At 37.1% G+C, this 25,673-nt stretch overlaps 1 protein-coding gene and 1 long non-coding RNA gene across 2 annotated transcripts in view; one reads left to right on the forward strand and one right to left on the reverse strand.

The window, feature by feature from the left end:
* Positions 1 to 1,223: 1,223 nt before the first annotated feature.
* The window catches only part of MDFIC (MyoD family inhibitor domain containing), an 82,868-nt gene continuing 58,418 nt past the window's right edge, over positions 1,224 to 25,673 (reverse strand). Inside the window, exon 5 of the mRNA XM_045564062.1 lies at positions 1,224 to 3,970. Coding sequence (XP_045420018.1) covers positions 3,723 to 3,970 — 248 coding nt within the window. The 3' untranslated portion in view covers positions 1,224 to 3,722. The remainder of the gene's footprint in view (positions 3,971 to 25,673) is intronic.
* Positions 16,160 to 22,156, forward strand: LOC123646886. Its single transcript, XR_006738082.1, has 3 exons — positions 16,160 to 16,208; positions 19,756 to 19,797; positions 22,117 to 22,156. It is a non-coding gene; the product is annotated as an uncharacterized LOC123646886 (long non-coding RNA).

Raw genomic sequence — 25,673 nt, forward strand, 5'->3', positions numbered from 1 at the left:
ACACTTCCCGAGGGCTCTGTGATTTCCTTGAGGTTCCTAGTACCAATCCAAGCAAAAAGAAAATACTCACTATAAATTTATTGTTATAAGGGGTACATGGAGATAAAGGGTTGAAAGTACTTTGTTGCAATACCCAATCTTTGATTAAAAATATAAATAGTAAGTATGGAATAAACTCTATTCAATATATTAACCATTGTTTAAAACAAAAATGATATGCTCTCCTGCATTAGTGTAAAAGGAAGAGAAAAATGAGTATTATAGTATTTGATGAAATTTTATCTTGCCTGTCAGATTAGATGCAGCAATCCTACAGGCCTACAAATCACAAGTAATTGGAAGGGGCATAAAGGTCTTGAATAATTTGAAAAATAACCTTATTAATAAATAAACTTATTCATTAGGTAGTTGGGTAAATCTAAGCACTTAACTATAGTATTCAAGAAGGCAAGACACAGAGTCTCTGGGTTTGAGTCTTATCTATGTTAGGCAGTGATGTCTGATGTTTAAAACACAGAATCTAGGGCACTGGTAGAGTCTGTATGGATAAGAATGGAAAGTTATTACATAAGGTTGCCTTGGTTACTCCTTGAACTGCTCAGATAAACTGACTATTCAGGTGTGGAAAATAGATACATTTAATACACTGTAAGAATACAAAAATAAAATTTGCTAAATAAAAAGGCTTCTCCTAAAGTCATAGTGTATTGTTTTACTTAAATATTAAATGCAAGACATTTACAAAACTGGTGCCACTAAAATAGCTAGATGGAAATGCTTTTGATGGTTTACTTTTGTGTGAAATTCATTAAATCTAATATCCAATTTCCTACATCTTTAAGTATTTTTATCTTGGTGTTCAATCTTAGCATATATAAAAAATTACCTTAATTTTATAAATTGAAATATAATTCCAAAGTCAATAAATGAAACCAATTTACTAAAAAATGTACAAAATTTGTATTTTTAAATATTGTGAATTTTTAAAAGAACACTATTTTTTGAAGTCACATATCAACTATGATTTACACTATAAAGATCTGTATCTTTCATAGTTCATTTATGGGCATGAGTCATGTGATTTACATAAACAGACTAGGAGATCTTCAGAAAAGGATGTAACAGGATAAAAAAACCCTCAGGTTTTAAATTATGGTTGAATTCATTCAAATATAAATCACTGTATCAATTAGATATGAAAATATGCTAAAGCACAATAAAGATAAAGAAGTACTTTTTTAATTTTAAAATAATATATTCAGGATAATACAGGTCCAGTTTAAAAGTATTTAAGATTAAGTTTCCACATTTAAAAACAGACCAAATCTGTAACTGTACATTACAGCACTTAGTCATGATTGCCATATAATTCAACAAAACATTTTACATACAGAAATCCTAAAAGATATTGAAACTATTTTCACATTTGCCTACTTTTTCATTTTCTTTTTGAAATTATACAAGATGCTTTATGGAATGACTGCCTGGAGTAGACAACAGAGGAAAAATACTATGAATATAAATATGAAAATAAAATTCTGGTATCCATTAATGTTCTCTGTTATGGAGAAACATTATTTCAAATGTGCCAATACTTTGATCACAAATAGTAGCAGGATATATTTAAATATTAGACAAACCACTTCATTGAAAAACTCTGCAGGATAAAAAGTTAAATATTCTAACAATTCCAGGTCATTAGGAGGCTTTACGTGTTCATAAACAGATGATACTCTTACCTTCTAATATATAAGCATAAGTTAATTTTGGATATATGTAAATATCCAGATTCTGATTATTGTGAAATAGTACAAAGATCTCCTTATATTTGATGTAACAAATGAAAGAAATTCTTTAGAGGAGAAAAAGGGAGACAGCTGTTTACTAGAATTCTATTTATATCTAACAATTTAAAGGCTTTGTGTGTGTGTGTAAATAGCACTAAATGAGAGATTCAAGAGTTTGCTAACATTTTTTTTTATTTCTTAAGCCGTTTAAGTAATGATATAACTAGAAACCTGGCTTCATTTCAAAGGAAAAATCATAAGTGACGTTCTCATGCTTCAGGTTAAAAATTTCTCTTAAAAGTCTAGATTTGCTAAAGGCTTCCTAAAAGTATGCTTTTGTTGTTACTACCAATTTGATATTCAGCCAGAAAAACTGAAAATAATTATTAATCCCAAAGTATACTTCTAAAACTTCTACAACGAATTCTATTAAATGAAACCAAACTATAATTTTGGAGAGATCAGACTGAGTAGGAGAGCAAAGTGTATGAAAATTCACTCTCCCTTTCATCTGAGCCACACAGTCTCTATGTCTCAGTAACTACATAATTAGTCTTGTAATTGACTTATTTCTTTATACTTAAGGATCTTTATAACCTGCCGTATTAGTTTAATTTAACATAAAATTGCAATACTGAGATTTGGTCACACTAGTGGATGTCTAGATTCTCTCTACATTGGAAGGAATGGTTTGCATTTAAGATTAACTGTATGTATAAAATATAACATTGGTTAACAAACAAACCAAACAAACAATATCCCTCCCTCAAAAAAAAAAAAAAAGACATAAAGCTCTCAAAATAAAAGAAATCCTTTGAATAAATCAAAATCAGAACACTGGGATTTTAATATAATGCAATTTGAATTTAAATGCAATTTGTCAAAAGTATTCAATCTTCTTTATAAAAAATAGCTATTATTTATAAATAATAGCGTTATTGTTTCATCAAAAATTATCATAGCATTTAAATTATAGGTAAGAAAATGCATGTTTTTAGTGAATTTAAATTTTATTGCTTTAAAACGCTGTATGTCTGCCACACACAAAAACAAAATATGCTGAAGACATTTTTCTTTTAACTGGTTAAAGGCACAGTCCAGGCTGTCCACCTTAAACTTTGTCCTAAATCTAAATAACTCATTCAAGTAGGAGATGAGTCACTCTTCCTAAGAGGCTTCCTCAAATGCCACATCCTCCTTGAAGCCTTTCTGAATATTCTGGCAGCTGCTTTCTGGGTATTACGACAGCCTTTTGAGTTTATCTCTCTTGTAGTCTTCATTTCAGTATGTCTTCTAGTATGGTTCATTCTTTACAGGTCTCTTTCCTCTGCTAAACTGCATATTCCTGTGGACAGGAGAGGAACGGTACCCATCTCCACAGTTTGGGCAAGAAAGTCTACACAGCAGGCACTCAAGGTGGGTTGAACAAGTGGAGAAGATAAGGCAGGGAGTGCGGAGATCATCACTGGTGGCCCAACTATTGTGCGGGTTTTTTCCCCCCAAAGTGTACTTTAAAGCAAAGAATGCTTACTTTTAACCATCAATAGATACACACCTAAAAATAAACTGTCCGGTTTAAATAATATATTTGGAAATAACATATTTGGAGCAAGGGACTCCTAAGAAAGATTAGAAGAAACAGAAATATCAATAAAAAGGAGGAGACATTTAATATGAGGGGGGATCCAAATGTCCCTAAGTTATTGTAACCTATTAAGAAGTTTAAAAAACTAAAAAAGTAGTTGAAATTTCACATATTAAACCATGTAGATTTGGTTAAAGAAAAAAGGCATTCAGAGATTACTTAAAATAACAAGTTAACAGTGCAAATACCGCATTGCTTTATGAGAATCTTACCATGTGCTTTTCTACCCCCTCAAAAGAAAAAAAAATTTAAAACACTCTCCAGTTTTAACACAAACAAAAGATAAATATTTACGAAGGAAAACAGATTCCACAGCATTCCATACAGATCTCCAAACAGTCTGATGATTCACAACAGGCGTCCATGATGCCACAGTCCATGTCACAAGGGCAGTTACAGTCATCCCCCATTTCATCGCCACAGCAACAGCAGCAGGCTTCTGAGGTGCAGATGCCACACGACGCTTGTCCCAGGACAATATTGCAGAGGGTCAGGAATTCACAGAACAAGCATGCCAGGATACAGTGGACACAACAGTCTTCATGTTCAGTTACGACGAAACCACGTAGTGTGAAAAAAGAAGGGACACAAAATACATGGCATCAATGGACTGAATAAGAATTGGTCGAAATAATTAAATAAGCCACAATCCAAATGAAGCAGGAAGCTCAAAAAAGAGCTTAAGTTAAATTCTAGAAGAGTAATCTTTACAACTATTATTAGATACTGCCTTTGGAAAAGAAGTTGTAGTGTGTGCATGTGTGTTAGATCATCACTCTCACACATTGTGCAGTGGCCCTTGGTCCTAGGTACCACTTGTCTATGTCCCTTACCCATCTTTCCTATATCCTATTACCCTCAGTAACACTGGGCTAAAACAGTTCCATGATATTTATTAAAGTCCTTCAGAAATAGAACTGTCCTTCAATTGCTCTACCAACCTGCTCTAAAATTGGAAAGAAAAAAATTTAAACATGAAATATTTGGTGTATCATTGAATAATTAATTCAATAGCTAAACCAGAATCCATTGAACTGGGATCAATATAGTTTACTTTCCAATACAACTGACTCAATTTCATGGTTTCAATTTTCTTTTTTTTTTTTTTTAATTTCACAAGAATTCAAAGAAAAGAGTGAGATGCTCTGGTTGGGTCCATCCATTGGTTTTAGAATAGTTATTTTGCCTGTTTCTAACAAAGGGCTTTGTACCTTAACAAAAGTGAATAATGACACAGTAACATTGCTTTCCCACTTCCTTTGGTGGCAAAGGAAGATGTAGATGTGACGTGACAGAATGTGTCTGCTGCAAGTTCCTCTGCTACAAATGCTTCAAACACCAAGTTCCTAGGGCAGTCTCACAACTCTATAGGACTATCTCTAACCATTCCATCATGAACTCCCCAACTCCTAGAATACCCCTCTGTTTCTCTGCAGTCTTTAACTTTGCAGACAATGCTGAGGATGAAAGGAGGAAATGTAGAAATATAAAGTCAGAGTGCTCTCTACATGCCAGATGGTGAAAAGAAGGGAGGTCAGAGAACTCAAAAGGGAAACTCCAGAGTTGCTTGTAGAATTAAAGGCTAACAGGACACACCAATCTTCTCTTTCTTTTTTTCTTCTTAGTGCCAAATCCACTTTTACATATGTTAGTTCAGGCAGCAATGTGAAAGAAAAAAATCACAGAGTTGTAAGAGTCTCCAAGTCTCTCCATCTTCCCCCAATGTTGGTTTTTGCTAGTACCCAATCACTTCATGAGAACCCTGAAATCAACCTACAGGAATCCAAGTCTATGACCTTACAAAGTTCTGGGTTCCTAGAGAGTATACATGGTTTGTCTCTATCAATTGTCTTTCTATACTTTAATCCCAGTAGTCTTTTATGTCTCCTCAGTTGAGCTTTTCCAGGATTATATTACCATCGTGGTTTGTAAAATATCTAAAATGTTATAAAGAGCTAGCTTTATTATTAGTAAGAAAATAGCATTTAACTGGCAGCAAGCCAGTTTTATTCAATGTACCTTCAAGTGAATACCCATATTAACTAATTCCAACAATATCTCATAGACCTTAACTTTCTCTTCCATTGTGGAATGCTTAAATTTCAAGACGGAGTGAGGGAATTTACCAAAATTCACTTGATATTAAATAACATTTAACCAAGTATTGCTGAAATCTAAGAATTGTTATTGAGTATGTAGATTCTTTACATACTAGTCATAAAACTCATCAGACATCATCCATATGACATGGCTCTCTTTTTAAAGGGGAAAGAATGTTTGCCCCATCCAGCCTTAGAAATAGAAGGTTACAATATCTGAAGCTTCCTTTGGTCCCTTCCTGAGTGCATCTTCTTTTCCAGACAGGTAATCACTGCCTTAAATATTGAGTGACTCTTTCCTTTCCTTTTCATTGTATTTTTTACAACAGTGTCTGTGTAAACATCCCTATACAATATATCAGAATGGAAGCCATACCATATGCGTTCCTGTGAGTAGCATTCTTTGCTCAACATGACATGTTTGAGATTTGCACATGTTAATTCACGTAGCTGTCATTCACTCATCTTCCAGGTGTATAATATTCCATTGAATTAATATACCATAATTGATTTATCCATTCTACTATTTATGGGTATTTTGGTGGTTACTAGTGTTTTTGCTGTTCCAAACATTGCTGTTTGATACAATTTTGTGCAAGTCCCCTAGAACACACATGCTAAACAACTAGCAGTAGGATTGTTGGGTCACAAGATTGGACATGTTTAATCTTATTGGTTAATACCAGATTTGTTCTCAAAGTGATTACACCAAAATTGACTTCTACCAACTAAGCATTAGAGTGCTCATTGCTCCACATTCTCACCAATCTATGAAATTGATGGACTTTAATATGTGCGAGTTGGTTGAGTGTGAAATGGCACCCATGGTGGTTATTTTGCATTTATTTCCTTGTTTACTAGTTACTTTGGACATCTTTTCAAGTTCATGAGCCATTCATGTTTCCCTTTCTTTGAAATGGGCATTCAGTATTTTCATGTTTCTTCTTCATTTTTCTGAGTTGCCGCCTTTTTATTATTGATTTGTAGAAGTTTTTCATATCCTCAAGATATCTTTTCTTTGTCAAATATGATTGTTTTCTCTCAGCATGTGACTTTTCTTAGTTAAAATAAACTTAAAAAGGGGAGATGAGTTAGCTTTTAGACCCTGAGAGTTTGAGGTGATGAAGGAAAATCCAAGTCTTATAGTTAGCTGGAGATATGAGATTACATGGTTAAGGAAGTTAAGTGGCAGATAAGCAAATTTGACACCCTAATCAGTGAAAAGAAGAAGAGGAGGCATTAACAAGATTTGGTAGCAGAATGAAATAAAAAGTTGTAATGTCTGATTCAAAATAAGGAAGGCTGGCCATGCCTATATACAGAAAGAGGGAAGAAACCAATAACCAATGAGGAGGGAGAGACCGAATGTTATTGGTATGAAATCAAAAGTCCTCAGGAGGAAGAGAAATGGGAGTGATATTGTCAACTCAACAACTCATTGTTGCTCATAGGATATATTCATTTGAAGATTAGTATCTCTTTCAGATCTTAGACTACAATGACAGATGTCATGCAGAAATTGAAAGTCCTAAGCCAAGAAATGAATCTCTCCTAACTCCTACTTTTAGTAAACCAGATGTACACATTAATTTAAGTCTGTTAAAATGTCATTTTAGTTTTAGTAGGCAAAGAAAAAGATTTTAATAGTTCCCAGCTCTAAGTAGATCAAACGTTCTTTTTCTAACCTATCTTCTTCAACATAACCAAACTTCTACAACTAATAGGTATGAGTGGTTGCTTTACTAGAATGTGAAATCTAGCATTAATGCGGGAACAGTATTTATTTGCTATTTTCAACATGAAGAAGTGGGTTATCTTAGGAAATGACATGTTTTCATCACTCTTCCATTTAAAAAAAATAAAGAAACTTACTTTGTACTAAATTCTGTTTTAAGCTCTTTATAAATATTGATTCATTTAATACTAATAATAGTCTTAAAAAGTAGTACTGGTTTTATCCCTATTTTACCAATGTAGAGACTGGCTTACAGAAAATTCAGGAAATTTTCCCAAGGTCATTGAGCTGGTAAGTAGCAGAGCCAGAACCAGAACCCAGGCCACTCACCTCCCAAGTCCATGCTCTAATGCAGCATGCTATGCTGCTGCTACATGGGTGGGTCACTTCTAACACTTGCTTGATCTTTTTTGGAGGGAGATCAGTTAAAATCCAAAATTTTCTGCTGATTTGTTGTGTTCATCTGCTTTAGTGTTAATTCATATTCCTTTTCTTTTCTAAAGATTATTCTGAATTTCAGTTTTAATGAAAGTTGATAGTAAATGTTATCTTTCAACATGTAAGAACAAAATCATCACCGAGTTGGTGAATTAATGAACTGCGAGTCATGTTGCTAAAACAGACATACGACAGTAGGCAGCCTAGAGAGGGATGAGGTCTCAATCAAAAGAAGCAAGTCTGTAAATCTAAAACACAAAAATTATGGTCCATAGTTACATGAACAAGAGCTATATAGACATGATCCAGGAACTCTAGTGTTAAAACACAGGGTAATGACAGAGAACTCAAAAGATTAAGCTCTTTAGGTAAATTTTAAAACTTATAAAAAATAGAGACATCATCTTAAAACAGAGGTCCTATATTATTTACTAGAAAAGTACTGTGGCTACTCTGAAAACTAAATTTATTAACAGATACCTAAATGTGCCACAAACCAAAATGTGTTTTAAAGATTATAGAGGTATTAAACAAGCTGTATCTACAGAAACACCCAACAGAAACACATTCATTTTCCATATTTTGTAAGTAGAGAAATGTCCAGAAATGACAATAAAAAGTAAACCAAAAAAAACAAGAAAAAGGATCTTTAAATTCTATCAAATCAATTAAATAATCTAATTCTTATTTCTTGCCAAAAAGGTTTTTTTTTTTTTTTTTAAGCTGTGTTCTATAAAGAGTAGTTTGATTGTGACTAAGGGTAATGAAAGGGTTAAAATAAACTAAGAAGAAATAGTTGTCATAGTTTCTACCCCTACAACTGCCAAAGGGAGTCAGGAGTCATAAAAGGCATAAAGATACTGGTTCTATTTGAAACAAAGAAGATTATAAGAATTATCAAACTCAAGATGGCATGAAAAGAGAAACGAACTTTAAAAAAGATGGGTCCTCTGCATCCATGTGGTTCGCAGTCAGAAATAATTCTTTTTTCCCTGTTCTTGAGGTTTTCAGTATTTATAGTTTTATTTAGTTGGTCATTATTTGCAGTTTTTGCCAAAAGAGTTTAACCTTTGAGAAGCCAACTGGGTTCTGGGAAAGATGCCTGTCCAAAACTGGGCCAAGCAAGAATTGCACAATTCAGCGTACTTACAGGAGAACTCAGCACAACACTGACAACTACTGTAAATTTAGGAAATCAAAGGAACATACTGGCAGCCAAGTAACTAAAAACAAAGCATAAGAGGAAATCTTTAGCACAACATTTGATTTACAAGACAAAACCAAACCAAAAAACAACAGCAAAAACAAACAAACAAACAAAAAAAAACTATTATGAATTACTGAAGATACACCCCAAACAAAATCTTTTTTTTTTGAGACAGAGTGTCACTCTGTTGCCCAGGCTAGAGTGCCGTGACATCAGCCTAGCTCACAGCAACCTCAAACTCCTGGGCTCAAGCAATCCTCCTGCCTCAGCCTCCCAAGTAGCTGGGACTACAGGCATGTGCCACCATGCCTGGCTAATTTTTCTATACACATTTTTAGCTGTCCATATAATTTCTTTCTATTTTTAGTAGAGACAGGGTCTCGCTCTTGCTCAGGCTGGTCTCAAACTCCTGAGCTCAAATGATCCGCGGGCCTCGGCCTCCCAGAATGCTAGGATTACAGGCGTGAGCCACCGCGCCTGGCAAAATCTTTTGAGTGCTATGAAAGGTCATCAGTGTCATGCTCATGCAGCTGGTGTATCTCCCCGCCTGCCCAACACCATTAAGGTAACAACTGGCACCTGCTTAGCATCTTGGATGACTGGCAGAAAATGTCTGGGACTGAACTTTTATTGTGTTTAAAATGAAACTGAAGATTAGTTTTTGTAAAAACTATTCAGTTTATAATAAAATTAGCCCAAATTGATTCACCTAATCAGTATGTAGCAAAAAATATGGTAGGGGATATGAGAAAGGCAGTTTGTTAAAGTGAAAGGAAGTATAATCGAGTCATCAAAAAACCATCTATACAGTAAACTCAACTATATTCTAAACAAGCCTCTTGTATTTATTTCCTTTCCTTCTTTTAAGATGTGGTGTGACAGGTGCTCTGAATTTCTTGGAACAAAGATACCAAACAGCTAAAGCGGAGTACAGGAAAAGACAGGGCAGAGAATTCTGAGAATAACCCACAACCCATTTTTAAGAGAATGCAGATCTGTATCTGTCTTATCTTGACAAATTTCTAATAAAGTTTCCTATGAAATAAAATGCTCAAAAATACTTTCTTCTTTTTTCTTTTCTTTCAACCCCCACCCCGAAAATACTTTCTTAATGAGGCCCCCATCACATACACTATATTCTGAGAAACAGAAGTTCATCAGCATCTAACATGCCAACAATGTGCCCAAAATCAACTGCAGATTAGAATATAAGCAGTCAGTTATGTGTAATTAGTAATTTGGGAACTTGCTCTGAGATCAACCCTGACTCTGTAGCTTTACCATCAAAGCTACCAAGCACCCACAGTTGTTCCCCATGTTTTAGCTGCTAAGACTCCCATCTGTCCAGTGGTGGTATAACAGGACTCACTGTGCAGGCTCTTGACTAGTGGAGGCATCCCTCTTCCCAGATATTGCTTTATTGCAACTGTTCTTGCTCAATACAAACTACAAAAGAAGCTAGAAGTGGGTTGTGGTTATCCTGAATCACAGCCCAGATAGCTAAGTGAGTATCTAGCCTCTGTGAAAACCCAGCTGTGAGGGACGAGACAGACATCTCTGGAGAATTCTGCTCCTCAAGTGTGTGTGGGGAAGGAAATATTTACTAATACCGCACAGTAGCTCAGCTCCAAGTAGCTCCATGTCGCCAAGATAGAGGACGCACAGAGTTTCTGGCCAGCGGCCCTAGACCGACCTGCTGCCTGAATAAACTGGCCTAAAGTGCGCCTCTTGCACAGAACTCTCTGGCACAGGGCTGTCCTGAGAGGCCAGGTGTCTTAGCCAGAACACAGTCAACATTTTCCTAGTGGGGAACAAAGTGAGACAGGTCAGAAGGTAAAAAGAAAGTTTGAAAAGAGCTACATTTTCCACTGTGGGACAAAGAAAATCACACTTTGGGAAATTAAACAATAATCTTTACTATTACTTTTAATCTCAACAAAGTCAACACAACCTTGGAAAAAAACAGCACCGTCCTCCAATGCCCCACAAAGGGACTCGTCAATAACTTTCCTACCACATGTCCAAATCCTACAATCCATTCCAGTCCTATGGGAGTTACTTTTGTATTTTAAATTACAGCAAGTGGATAGCACAGATTTTTTTGTTTCTCTTATTCATTTATTCTGTTGCCTGATCCATGGTTGAATCATTAGGTATTCCAAACTCTCAGACAGATCTGATCTAGTAACTGTCGGTCATGACTTAACTCTAGCACTGGTCCAAGTAGTTCTTTCTAAAGAGATGCATTTTACAAAGTCTAGGAAGATCACATATACGTCAGAGGACCTTGGGATTCCCAGAAGCTTAACAAAGAAATCTGAACAGGAGTAAAGGTTCAGTTATTAGAGGTGTTTATTTAAAACATTTTACATATCAAGTTAGCACTTGGGCAGAGAGGAGGAAAAAAGAAGGCTAAAAAATATCAATCGTCTGGGAGGCCGAGGCGGGAGGATCGCTCGAGGTCAGGAGTTCAAGACCAGCCTGAGCAAGAGCAAGACCCCATCTCTACCAAAAAAGTAGAAATAAATTAGCTGGACAACTAAAAATACATAGAAAAAAATTAGCTGGGCATGGTGGCGCACGGCTGTAGTCCCAGCTACTCGGGAGGCTGAGGCAGAAGGATCACTTAAGCCCAGGAGTTTGAGGTTGCTGTGAGCTAGGCTGACGCCAGGGCACTCTAGCCCAGACAACAGAGTGAGACTCTGTCTCCAAAAAAAAAAAAAAAAAAATCAATCGTGCAAATAATATTTGCAAATAATTTTTATATTTGTTTACTGAATTTCTACATTTTAAGATCACAAACTTAATAGCTGGTTATAATATGACTGTCCTGATAGGGTTATGATGAAGATTAAAAGAAATAATGCATATAAAGTACTCAATAAATGATTTAACAAATGCTTATGAAATACTATTACTGTGATAGCAATGACAAAGATGGCAGAATATTTATTCTAGAAAACCACACCAGTCCATCTACCTAAGTTCCATTCACTCTGATTCCCACACCAACATAGGACCATTCTATTTTAACCTAAGAAGGTTTGTAAAAGGCTCTGATCACAGCTCAAACACTTGAAAAGTGAGAAAGAACCAAGAAGGCAACTCTAAGAGACAGAATTTGCACAAGAATGAAGCATAAATCTGCCCAGAAAGAATTAGTAATCTTGTGGTTGGCTACAGCAGAAAATTTAGAAATAACAACTTATTTTTCCATATTTCAGTTATTATCCATTTATTTTCTCCCAAAGCTAGAAAGCAAAAACAGAGTAAGACTATACTTTACTTGAACCTATTCAATGCCCACTATTTTAAGTTGAGCAGTTGAAATATCTCTAACACAAGTTTAAATAATAACAAGGTTGAGTATAATTTTGAATAATAAAATCTACTTTAGATCTTAAAAACCTTTTCCTAGAAAGAGTCAATGTCCAAAAGCCTGCTCAGGTTGGTAACAATACCATTTATGGGTAGGACAAAATATATGAAAATAAATCCTCCAGTTTTTAACAAAAACATGTATTTGCATAAAATGATCTAAAAAATCTTTCCCACATGCTTAGTATTTTTTCCAATTTTATCTTCTCAACTATGTTTATTTCATAATTCACATGTTTAGGCTTCACCTCTTCTTATTTGTCCTTGGTTTATACATTGTGCAAGGTATGTTATGAAAAGAATCAGTTTTGTTTTATTTTGTTTTTTAAACCATAATGTACCCACACTGGGTGACTCCATAACGGGTTACAGTGATGATGATGGTGAGTAAAATGACACTCCGGCCCTATCTGACGCTCTTAGTCACTGATATTAGCCTATTACAGAGATGCACAGACTTGACCAGGGCACCTATGACATGAGTCTTCACAGCAGCCTGGAGGAAACACACGCTCAGAGAAGGCTGACCGTGTTCACAGGACTGGGAGCATGCACAGCAATTCTCCAGGCACCTGACCCACCATAGCTCAGCAAGGGTCCAAAGGGCACCTCTGCAATCTAAGGGGCTGAGAGGTCCCCAGCAGTGATTGTCCCCACGGGCGCCCTCAGAGGCAGGGGTAGCAACCCCAGCAGGAAGTACAGGCCTCACACAGGCAGGAGGAGCCTCTCCTGGAGAAGCCTAGGATGAGCTCCCCGGTCCCCACAGAAGAGAGAGGCCCCAACCAAAGAGGCACAGCAGTCTAACAGACACGCCAGGCAAGATGAAGAGAAACAAGCAGAGCGAAATGTTACAGCAAAATGAGACACCAAAGCACGTTTCAAAGCAGTGCACAGGAGGTAAATCCTATTATTTATGGAATTAATTTGTGAATCAATGATGGCATTGTTACTCTTTCCACATCCCTCCCTCTCCACCCATGTTATCTATTAATACCATTTGATTTTTCATGAGGCACTATCACAAGCCTCGGATGAACAGGGCAGCATGACACTGAAATTATAAGGCATAAATACCTCCACTTTAATTTAGTGGACAAACAATTCTGGAGCCAAAAAAAAAAAAAATCTATGAACACATTGTTTGCAAGTATACTCCAAAATTGATGAAAGCAGATAAACCTGGTTTTCACATATAAAACAAAAAAAAAATGTAGTTCTGTGTACTACCTTAAATTGTGGAAAAGAAGATAAAAATAAAAACCCTCTTACCGAGATGCTTCCAAATCCTCTGCATTCCATCCAGGCCACCCCCCAACTGAGCTTTTCCTGAATCACAGCTCATTACCTACTAGTACCATTCGGCCAGAACTACAAAAATAAATGGCTATAATATAGTGCGGCTGTTACTGCTGTTTGTATGTTTGGTTTAAATGAGGCTATTAGCAACATACTTGGGGCACAAAAACAAAGGTGCTTCAATTAATGATCACCCTTCCCTCTTCACAAGTGGCACAGCCAGGTATCACCCTATTTACGAGGACTGTGATACTGGAAAATTAAAGCTGGCTTTCTAGTCTTAGCTCTGTCACTAATTGGCTGAGTAATCTTGAACAAGTCATTTCACTCTATGTCGACAGGCACACAGTGAAAGGGAAAATGATCTCCAAGTTCTTTTCAAGCACTAAAAATCTAGAAACTTATCTATAACCTAGAATCTAGACTCTACCTATAACCAGTAGATTTTACAGTCTAGCTAAGAGTCTTTTTTTTTGCCTTGAATGAGGCCATTACTGGGTTTAATGCAATATTCAAAGCACAATGAAAAGCTAATTAATGCTGAATATAAGTTGACTATAAGTTGGCTGAGCCCCAGGAGCAGATGGCCATGCTGTGCAGGACCCAGGAGGACACAGGCCCTGACTGCCTTGTTGCAGAGATTGATTCTGGGCCCAGAAAGTAGGCTTCGTATAAACAACAGGCCGCGGTCAAAGTATAAACTGTGTACTCTGGTCCATAGAAGGCATGAGTCACATGGTATTAGCCACAGAAGACTTTCTGAAGTGGCAAGTTTATAGGAAGTGGAAAAAAATGTAATAAATAGAGTCCTCATTCCTGCCCAGCACAGGAACCCAGACACAAGGCCTTGGTGGTTAAACGTTCGTTCAACAGAACTTCATGAGCATTTGGCTACATGCCAGACACTGACTAAACCGCAGAGATGAATCTCAAGGAACACAATGTATAGTTAAATAAAAATATAATTACAATACAGTGTGGGAACAGTTGTGATTCAGATAAACCCATGGGGCTGGGGGCAAATGACAATCAGGAGCACTAAGATGGTAAGTGACTCACAGCCCTTGTCTGTGCATCACAGAGAATCTCACGATGTGGCCATCTGGGTCATTTTATAGATGAGGAAACTGAGGTTCAAGAAGTTTATATAAATGATCCAAGGTGCAAAGCTAGTAATGGAAGGTCCAGGATTTGAATTTAGGTCTGTGTGATTCCAAAGGCTTTTCTCATTACCAAGATATACTGTCTCCATGTTTTATTGTATTAATTGCTATTTTTATTTAGTAACTTTTACATAGTGTTTACTATGTTCCAGCCACTGCCGTCAGCAGTTTACAAATATTTATTTACATAAACTCTTATAACAATTTTATAAGATTGATACTATTATTGGTCCCATTTTACAGATGAGAAAACTGAGGCACAAACGGATGGAACATTCAATATCCAATTCAGACTTGTAAGATGGAGCTCTACTAGGGGTGGGAGGAGATAGCACAGGGTAAAGGGAGGATGTTGGGGTGATTTCTGAGCTATGCCTTAGAGAAGTATATGTTAGGTGGAAAAAAAAAAAAGCAAAGCTGTTCCAGCTGGTGGGAAAGTTATGCAAAGGCCCAAATACAAGAATATGACAGCGTTAGAGATCCAAGTGGCTTCATATTGTTGGAACTGGACAAACCAGGTAAAATGCCTTCAATTTCCCATGTCAAAAATGAGGCAGCAGGAACAGCACTGTATAATACATAATAATAGAGTGTCAGTGAGGTCAGGGAGGATGACTTTGAGGAAATACAAGCGAGCTAGAATTAGCATGAGTAGATAAGACAATGGATGAGGCAGTGATGGGAAGAGAAGAGTCAAGTGTGACCCACCCCTGGATGGTGGAGCCATTTACCAAGGAAGAAAAGTAGTTTGGTTTAAAAGATAGCATGTTGAACATGAGACTCAAATGGAGATGCTCACGTGGCAGCTGAAGACACTGTTCTGGAGCTTGGAAGGTGGTTAGACCTGGGCTGGGGGGTAAAGGTGGCCAAAACTCTCATTGTGACTATAATTATTCAGGTGCCCAGGGAGGATGTACTAAGTGAAGAGAGAAGAGATGAGAGGGAACAACAACATTTAAGGAAAGGACTGAGGAAGAAGAGCTGGCAGAGGAGCCTGGGGAGTGAACATGGGAGTAGAAATACTAGAAGAAGGCCAAGGTGCCATGGAAGCAAGACAGAAAAATATCTCAAGGAGGTTGTGTCCGATACTCTGGCCAGAGACATCAGTGATGTATTAAGCACGTAAATGAATAGCAGTGAGTTGGGGAGGGCCTGAAAAGCGAAGAAGCAGAGACCACGAATGCAGACACCCTTTCGAGAAATCTGTCTGTGAAGAGAGGGAGAAGCGTGAGGAAAAACTACAACGGGACGCAGAATGCAGGAGGAGAGACACACGCACCCGCACACCATCACCGCACATACACTTGCAGACAGGAAGAGAGCTGAAACTCGCTTAGAGTGGAAAGGGGCTACTGGGTGGCGTGAGCTGACGACAGAGCTGCAGTGACAGGATGTGAGCTACAACAGGAAGACGGGCTTCTCCTCCTTTGAAGTGGAAGGTACAACAGCATCCGGTTTAGGTGAGTTTGTAAGGCCCGGGGTAGAGGGACTGCGGGGAAAGGCTGCACGGCCACTTCTCCCCCTGGAGAGTGAGGCAAAGCTGCAGAGAGCTTCTCTCAAAAGAGTAGCAACACAAGGTCACAGCCACTGTGAAAACGGGAGAGGCAGGTCTGCCTGTCTCTGTGGTTTGCTGCTGTACCTAGAAGAGCGCCGGCCACAGAGCAAGTGCTCAAGGATGATTTGTTGCACGAATCTGGGACGTAATAAAGACCCGCTGCAAGATTCTGGGAATCAGTTGAGACCTGAGACCATACGTGTCCAGTGATAGAGACTTTTATGGTCAGCAAGGTTTCCTTAGTAGTGTTCAGCTCCCTGTTATTGACAGAAGTTGAAAAGACAGATAATCCAGATTTTGGGTTCTAAAAGGTAGGTATACCAGAATGACAGGGTCACAAGCAAGTTAGAAGTTTCACCAAAAGATACAAATCTGGAAAGGGGGTAAAAATGTATGGAGGCCAGTTTTAAATACACACACACACACACACACACACACACACACACACACACACACACGTATATATTGTATATATTTTTTTGTAGTCAACTGGCATTCAAGAGCCAGTAGGTTCATACTTATTTCTGACTAGAAATGTATTTTTTAAAGGCAACAGAAAAGAAAAATCAAAGGCACTTGATTAAAAAATAAAATGGAATTCCTCTATGTACACTAGCACACAGGCCTTGGCACACGGCTGGCCGTTCATACACACCTGTTGACCTGATGCAATTCATTTGTGTGGCCTGAGGTAAAGATGACTTTGGGTTTTACTTTAACTTCTCCTGTCACTCCACGGAACACATTTTCTAGGAGATATCTACCATAGATGTTGAAATGTTCTTTCTAAAATAACTACTCTTCTGTCATTCCAAAACGCAATTGCTGCATCCCTCACTGAGCATAATTATTAGGAAAAAAATAAACTTCAACTTCTAGTGTCAACTTTAAATTATGTTATGTTATGGGGATGTTATTCCCCAAGAGGTCCAGTTCCTCCAGTTTGATTTCCCAAGAGAAGTAATGGTAGAAATTTAGGCAGGTTTAATATGTCTTTGGAAAAGTAGTATATCAATCCATTTTGCTCTTTTCTTTCAATTATCTTCACATTTCCCCCAAACTCCTGGATTTCTCAATCTTACAAGAGACAACCACTATTTATTAGTATGAATATCTTTTTCTCCTTCAAAATAAGGAGCATCATTAATTTCCCTGAGCAAACTGCTTTATAATTATTCTATTTTATTCTTCTAATTGCCTCCTACATTCACTTGAGAGGAAGCCTACCACCTTCCATTTTTCCTTCCATCAAGTGTACAAGAGGAAGGGAAACCAGCACAAATTACCAGGGTCCTGTGCTTGGAAGGGGGCCCAAGGCCACACTATGGTGCATATCAATTCAAATCCCACTGGAAGATTTGCCTAAAAGCCCTGAAAAAAATGTGTTACCAGGTTGTTGACTTCGAAGCATTTCCTGTGTTTTCTCCTGTACTTATTTATGGAGAGTTAAATTAAGACTTCCCAAATTGTAGCATACAAAAACTATGAAGTTAATTTTCTCCATTCTTCTGTATCTTGGCATTGCTGACTATATACTGGGAAAAGTATGACATTACAATGTAAACATGAAAACAACAATTACTAATTTACTATTTACTATAATTTTTTCAGGTAGAAATTTAGATATTCCTTTATTATCACTTCAATATAATATGAGTAAACAAAGCTATTAAAAAAATTCTGTGTTGTCTGCATTGTCCAAACTGCACAGAGAAATGTAAATTGACAAAACAAGTATGTTACAAAAGAAATTATTTTTTACTATGAAGAATGCTTAGGATGCAAAGAGGTAAGCATTTTTAGTTTTAGTTTTTGTGGGGTTTATTTTGTGGGCCATGGATACAAAATGTTTTTAAATCTGTAAAATAAAATGCATAAGATTTTGAAGATAAACAATTATGTTAAAATAGTTATAATATTAAAAGTTGAGGTAGAAGAAATGTACGCTGCTTTATAAACACATTCACAACAAAATCAAGTAGCAATCTGATTACTATAATTTTAAAGTGGTGATTGGCATAAACAATATTTCATGATTTCTGCAATAACTGTCCTACGGATATTAAAATATCAGGGACAAAGTCACAGGTACTACTAATGCTACTGAGGTTTATTGCCTACATACATAACTGAGAGAAATACTAAATTTCATTTTAAGTTACAAGGTTAATGAAATTAAGTTGATTATTTTTTCTCATCAAAGTCATGAACTCCTCAAAGCTAAAGACCCCTGAGCTAGAGGGTCATAAGTAAATCTTTCAAATTGCTTCTAGGGTAGTCAACTTAAACCTTCTATATAAAAAAAAATTCACCTTGCAAGGGTTTTTCAGAAATTTGACAGCTTTATACCATGAGCTCCCCTCTATCCTATTTCACCCTATACTAGTTGACAATTATACATATTAATTATAAAAGGTTCTCAAAACTGTAATAGTTTAACACTATATTTAAGTATTTAGAAAAATGAAAACATTTCTAAGAGAAACAAGTATTTCTATGTAACATCAATTAGTTTTGGGAGTTGGGGAGGGGGGAGTCATTTGGGAATGTATTTAAAAAAAACCCCAACAAACTGCTATGTACTCTAAAAGAATAGAAATGAACTCAAATACATGAGAATTTAAGTCAATCTAGGAAAAAAAATCATTGTTGAAAAAGTCTTGGGTCTTAGATAAGAGATTTCTGGAGCTATTTCTTTTAAGCTACGTACCCATACTCACAAACATACAAACTAAGAATAAAAATAACTGAAAAAGTACTAAAGTATAATTTTTGAAAATGTTATGAATCACTGCTATTTGGGCTCCCATAAGTGTAATTTATAATTGAATGGAATCATGCAAAATTTTCAACTGAAACAGGTAAGGAGAGGGGAGGGAGCACAAGTAAGAAAAATAAAGGAGGGAAGAAAGGAAGGAGCTATGAGAGAGAGGTGCAGGACAGAGACGGACAGAGATGTGTTAATAGAAGGTGCACTTTGGAGTAATGACCAAAATCAGACAACCAAAACCCTGGACCTGGCAGGCCAGATCTGCAAAGATGGGAGGTCCTCTCACTATAGCACAAAACAGACACGCTCCTCACCAGGAAAGACACCCTTTTGTTCCTATTGCTGCAGAATCTTCTCTTCTTCTTTAAAAACTCCATGTTCAAAGTTAATTTTCTTCCAATATGAAAATTCTCTATTCTTAAATATTGTAGTGTCAATTTAGTGAGGAAAACAATAGATGTTTTGAGCATGCAGAACTAGAAGTGGGGGCACACAAAAAAAGGAATTGAAAGAATGTAGTAATAAAACACTCAAGGAAAAAGCAGGAAAATTATGAAGGCATCAAATACAATAATAAAAAAATACCAAATATAGTATCATAAAAAATAGTTTCAGTTAAAGACAAAGGAACATGAATGTAGTCCAGCTAAGCTTAAAATTTAAAATGTTCTCCTTCTTGCAGATTTCTAATAATAGACCACATGGTATTTGGACATGAATTAAGGTATGTATTACACATCAGTATATTTCCTCACTTCAACAGCTAATTTAAATATACTTACTCTTCCACTCTCAAAAATACAACTCATTTTTCCAGAAGGGAAAATATTTTAGCTAAAGTAAAATTCAGGCTAAAGTGAAATACAAAATATAAAGAAAATATTTTGATTTATCATGAGTATCTGAGATGAAGTTTTACTACAGGATGGTTATCTCAAATAGCTGAAGACAAAAATTATATTCAATGAATAATACTTGGATACTATTTATCTCTATATACTCTTTATAAACTACAAGACACTGATGAGTCATTAGCCAGTTTTTGTCAGAAGATTCAAAACATCCTGCACATTCTGTATCTTTTCCCAAAACCGTCTTCCTTTGAATTGTAGTATTACACAGTATCTAGTGCTATTACTGTAACTAAGAAATGTTTTGAAATCCTTCTAAAATGAATGGAAACTTTTAGCACATTTACCATCAATCCAAATGATAAAATATTTTCTTAAGTAGAAGGTCTTCAAAACTTGTAAATCTACTATGCCAAATCCCACGGGCCATTTGAAAAATCTCCAGTTAAAGAAACAGAAAGTCCCTCATATGTGTAAGACTAAAGCAGTCACTGTAAAAAGTAATGTTCTCCAAGCACGACTCCTTTCTTCTAATGATCTAAAATCTGAGAAGGATGATAAAGACACACACACACATACACACACACAATTACAACGCCCAGGGCACTTTGCATTGGATCGCCTCTCCTCATGCCTACTCAAGAACATCCTCTTCCTGTGTCATCAGCCTTCTGTTAGCTCAACAGCATGCAACCAATATATCCCATTTCTAAAACCATTCCCCTTTAGTTCCTAGCCCTTTTACCATCCCCCTTTAGGAAAACTCCTTGCACAGAGTAACCTAGACTTGCTATCTTCAATTTTTCTCTTCCCATTCTCTCTAGAATCCCTCTCAATCACCCTCTGACCCTATCACACCACCAGAAGTATGAAGGTCACCAATGATGTCCATATGACAATTTCAATGGTCACTCCTCATTCATCTTCTTGGACTCCTCAGCCTTTGACACATGATCATACTCCCTCCCTTTTAACACTTTGCTCACTTGGTTTCCAAGCTACCCTTCTCTATTCCTTCTCCATCACTGACTACTCATCCACACTTTTTTCATGGTTTCTCTTTATTTTCTGATCTTTCCTTCAAGGAGTGGCCCAGGGCTTAGTTTTTACAATATTTCTGTACTTTATCTTCTTTCTGGGCAGTAGTTCATAGCTCTGCATTCCTATCAGTATCTTAAGGGGAGCTTCTAAAGGAAGCTAAGGCCTCAGACTCACTCCACTCCAAGTGAATCACAATCTCTGAGGGCAAAGCCCAGGGTTGTATTTACTTCCTGCTCCCTTTGCTCTGAAGTTCTTACCCCAAATACCCAGATGCCAGACTTGAGAACCCCAGCCCTAGGTGATCCTGTCCATTGTACATTCTGTACCCTGATGACTCACAAAATGTATCTCAAGCTGCAGACCTTTCCTCTGAACTCCAGCCTCCCCTATCCACCTATTCCACACCACAGCTTATACATAATATATACACATATATATAATGGGCAGCTCAAATCTAACATATTCAAAACCAAACCTATCTTCTTCCAAGACCCAAATCCTATTCTTCCCACAGTCTTCTCATCTTGGTTAATGGCAGCTTCATACTTTCAGCTGCTCAGGCCAAAACACTTGGAGTCATCCTTAATCCCTGTCTCTCTCTCACACTAAAATCCCATTCTTTAGCAAATCCTGTTCTGTCCTCAAAATACATCCATATACAACAATATCTCATGGCCTTCACCACTGTCACCCTAATACAGCCCTATCACGTGCCATCTGAGTCGCTGTAATAGTATCACAGCAGGTCTCCCTTCCTTGCCCTTGCGTATTCGGAGTCTACCTTCAGCACAAAATGCAAGATGATGTTCAAAAATGGTAAGTCACATCATGTCAGCCATCGGCTCAAAGCCTGACACAGGCTTCTTACCTCAAAATCAAAAACCTTACAAGGACTCATTAGGCCCCTCCTTCTTAAGTTCTTAAGGACATCTTATTTCAGAATATGATATCTGAAAGTATCCAATCTCTTTGTTCACCTCCAAGAATAACATGATAAGATTTCACCACTTTTCATAAAAACTTGGAGGAAAAATATCATAACTTTTGTCAGATTCTTAAAGAAGCCCATGAAACCAAAAATGATAAGAATTACTATGTAAGGCACTATCACAATTAATCAAAAATCCATTTTTTTTTTTTTTTTGAGACAGGGTCTTACTGTCACCCAGGCTGGAGTACAGTGGAACGATCACAGCTCACTGCAATCTGGAACTTCTGGGCTCAAGGGATCCCCCTGCCTTAACCTCCAGAGTAGCTGAGACTATAAGCGTGCGCCACCAAGTTTAAGTGTTAGCCATTTCAAGCCGTTGCTTGTGATAGAAATTCAATGATGAATAGGACATACAAAAAAAAATTTACTTTAAATATATTTTAAAATTAACCTACTGTTTTCTATTTTTCTGGATTATGCAATGGTTTTCCTAATCAGCTTTCCTATACTTCTCTTTAATTGTTTTTGTTAACTATTTATGTTTTGTTTTATTTCTTATACTATGCATAAAAGCTATAATTAAATTCAAGTAAGAGCCTTATGAGTATCAACTATAAGAAGCTATGAACTTCCATCAATTTGTGGCACAAAACACAAAAGTCAGATTTTTGGAACACAGAGTTACGGGGCCCTGCCAATGCCTTTTTGTTAAAATGCAATTAATGCTCATGGAATGAGGTAGGAGTGGGGACTTGAGATAGGCTTTTTAATCACCAAAGGTTACATTTCTTCATACCAACACATTCCATAGAAATTACTCAGAAATCTTCTAAGATTAATCAACCACATGACCCATAGAGAGCAGAGCCATTGAGGTCAACAACCAGTAAATGCTCTGGTTGCTCAATTCTCTTGCTTTGCCTAATGCAAGCACAGTCACTTAGCTCAGTGTATTGAACTCTAAAGCTATGCTGGCTTGTCAAGAAGGTATCATTACTACCTTCTTATATCTTCAAACTTTTCTAACTTATCTCTCCTGGATCTTTTGTACCCAAATGTAAACATACCCAAATTGTTCCCATCTATGGGAACAAATATGCTCAGAATGCATATTTGACTGCTGTTCCAGTTCTACCCAGATTTACCCCTGGGCCAGGACCCCTCCTTCAGTCCCAAACCTTTGGGTCCCTGACTGCCTGCCTTTGGCGTAACTTGGGCTGAAAGCAAACTTTCATCTCCAGCCTGGCTGCTGTGCCTACATATTATTGTTTGACCTTAAAAAAAAAAAAAGTCACCTAACTTTTCATCACTGTATATTAAAAAAAAACCCTTGATGTGTTTATAGGGTCATAAGAGTTATTCAGTTCTTTCCATTTAGCTTATTATTCTGAAACCTGGTTTCTAAATAGTCTCTTCATCCAACCGCCCCACACCCCAGAGCTTCCTGGCCAATCTATCTGTATCTCCATTGTTTCATTTCCTCCCCACCCATCTCCAGAGTGAATGCTAACTTAACATAAATCGCAAGAGCAGAGGCCTAAGATAGCCTGTTTATAAAATCAAAAACAAAAGGTGAAGGAAGCGGAGTCCATGTGTAGCTGACAACTTCTATGTCTTCTGTAAGATGGTCTGCAAGGCTACTGGTTATTATAAAAGACCTCTGAGATGCAAGGCACATTTTGAGTTGTCTCTAAGTTTCAATGTTAAGTTATGTATTTTTCAGAACCTTGGAAAATCTTTTCTTTGCTCCTCATCAAATGGATGGGTGTGAGAATACAAATTACATAGTTAGCCTATTTCCCTAAGCTTTAAAGGTAATGTATTTAAATGTTTACTTTCGGCCCACAGAAACACTTACTACTGCTTATAAGTACTTCTGATGAATAATTGCTTTAATTTTTTAAGAAGAGCTGATTAAATATTTCAAGTAAACAAAAAGCAATGATTTATATGTGGAGAGTAATTTATATTTTGATATAGTCAGCTTTGATTATGGCTACTCTTCCACATGCACACCTCACTGTATTATTACTATTCTATTTAGTGTGTTGGCTGAGCAGCAAAATTTGTTAAAATCTTATTTTCCAAAGTACTAGCAAATACTGCATTGGAAAGCAGAATTCTAAACCTTTCTCCCACACCATTATTCTGACATGGAATGGAAGGCACTGAGCCTGAAAAAACAGAACAAAACAAAACATCATCCAAGCAAATTAAGTATTTTGAGGAATGCAGTGACATATCTTGCCAAAGTCACAGAAAATTTGTTTCTGGAAGCTCTGATTATAACACCATGGTCACATCATGAAGTCCTATTATTGTCCTTCCACTAAAATACTACTGTAGTACTTCTACAATTATGGAAGTACTACAAAATACAAGTTTTTTTATGGAAATAAATGAATATAAGATTTTACAATACAGACGAAACTAACAACAACCAACTCAATTTTGATTTTACCTTTCTAACTTTTTTCTTGGCTTCAGGATTTGGGAATGTGTAGTTGTATGAAAACCGTATGGAACAATGAGAAACTTGACGCAGCTGGCAGGCAGGAGTTCTGCACTCCAGTCCTCTACTGCGTCTCTTTTTGCAATTTTTTTAGTTCAAGTATTCACACTCCCTTTTATCTCTTCATATTCTCTCCCTTGAGGATGTCAACCATTCCTGCAGTTTCAGCCCCGATGTCCATGGAATGTTAAAGAACAAGTACCTATGTCCTCCAATTTACACTCCTTACTCACTTCCACATTTAGGGGACTCCTGTAAGCCAGGCACTAGGCAGTGCACTGGAAATTAAAAGATGAGTAAGACAGAGTCTTTGCCTGCAATGAGATTACAATTGAGCACAAGAAATCAGTAACACAGATAAATTTCAGTATAATTTTGTACCCCAAGGGTGCTGTGAAAACCTCAAAGAAGGGCAATTAACCCAAAATGGGGCATCAGGAGATGATGCCTAAGATGAGTTATGAAAAGGAATGTGTAGAGGTCAAGAAGGCAAAGGGAGTTATGAGAACATTCCAGGCTGAGGAGAGAGAAGAAATGAAGGCACACAGTGGTGTCTCCTAACCATGTGTGCGGATGCCTCTAAGCATTAGGGCAAAGGCACAATTCCAGGTGCAAGGAGTTGGATCAGGGTTTGTAGATGATGATAAGGGAAGGGGAAGTAGTAAGGTCCAGAAAGATATTTTTACCACTTTACCAGTAATTCACAAGGAAGGAGGGGGCAGGGCATCTCTGAATCACTTAGTGGGCTTTTCAAACTGTCCTGCCCAATCCTGCTGAGTCCTGTTTGAAAACTGTGTGTCCCACCCAGACTGTCTCCTGGAGAATCATGGCTGAATGCCTCCTCTGGGGAGTATGCCCTAGCCCTCTGGTCTAGTGTGAGAAACGCTACACAGTGAATACAATGGGAAAATGCACCAAAAAGAGGAAGAGGAGCCTAAAAAGGAGAAAAAGAAAGGTCATAGAGGTGAGAAGCTAAAAGAATAGTTTAAAGAAAAGAAAGCAGAAAGAAGCAGTAAAATAAGAACTGGGCTTCAGTTCATGCATAGGTCCAAACGTCTCCTGCAGAGCTTGTTAGCATCCCAAGCTCGACAAGTCTAAAACCAATTCATCATTGTATGCATGGTAATGGTTCATTATTAATGTACAAAAAGCCTGTAAAGGCAATCAGAGTGCACAGTGCAGTGTAGGTTAATATAGAACAGTATTTACTACAAGTAACAAGGCACCCTGGTTCTACATAATTGCAGCCATGGAATTTTTGAATT

Source organism: Lemur catta, chromosome 11 (assembly GCF_020740605.2).
Source record: "Lemur catta isolate mLemCat1 chromosome 11, mLemCat1.pri, whole genome shotgun sequence".
NCBI lineage: Eukaryota > Metazoa > Chordata > Mammalia > Primates > Lemuridae > Lemur > Lemur catta.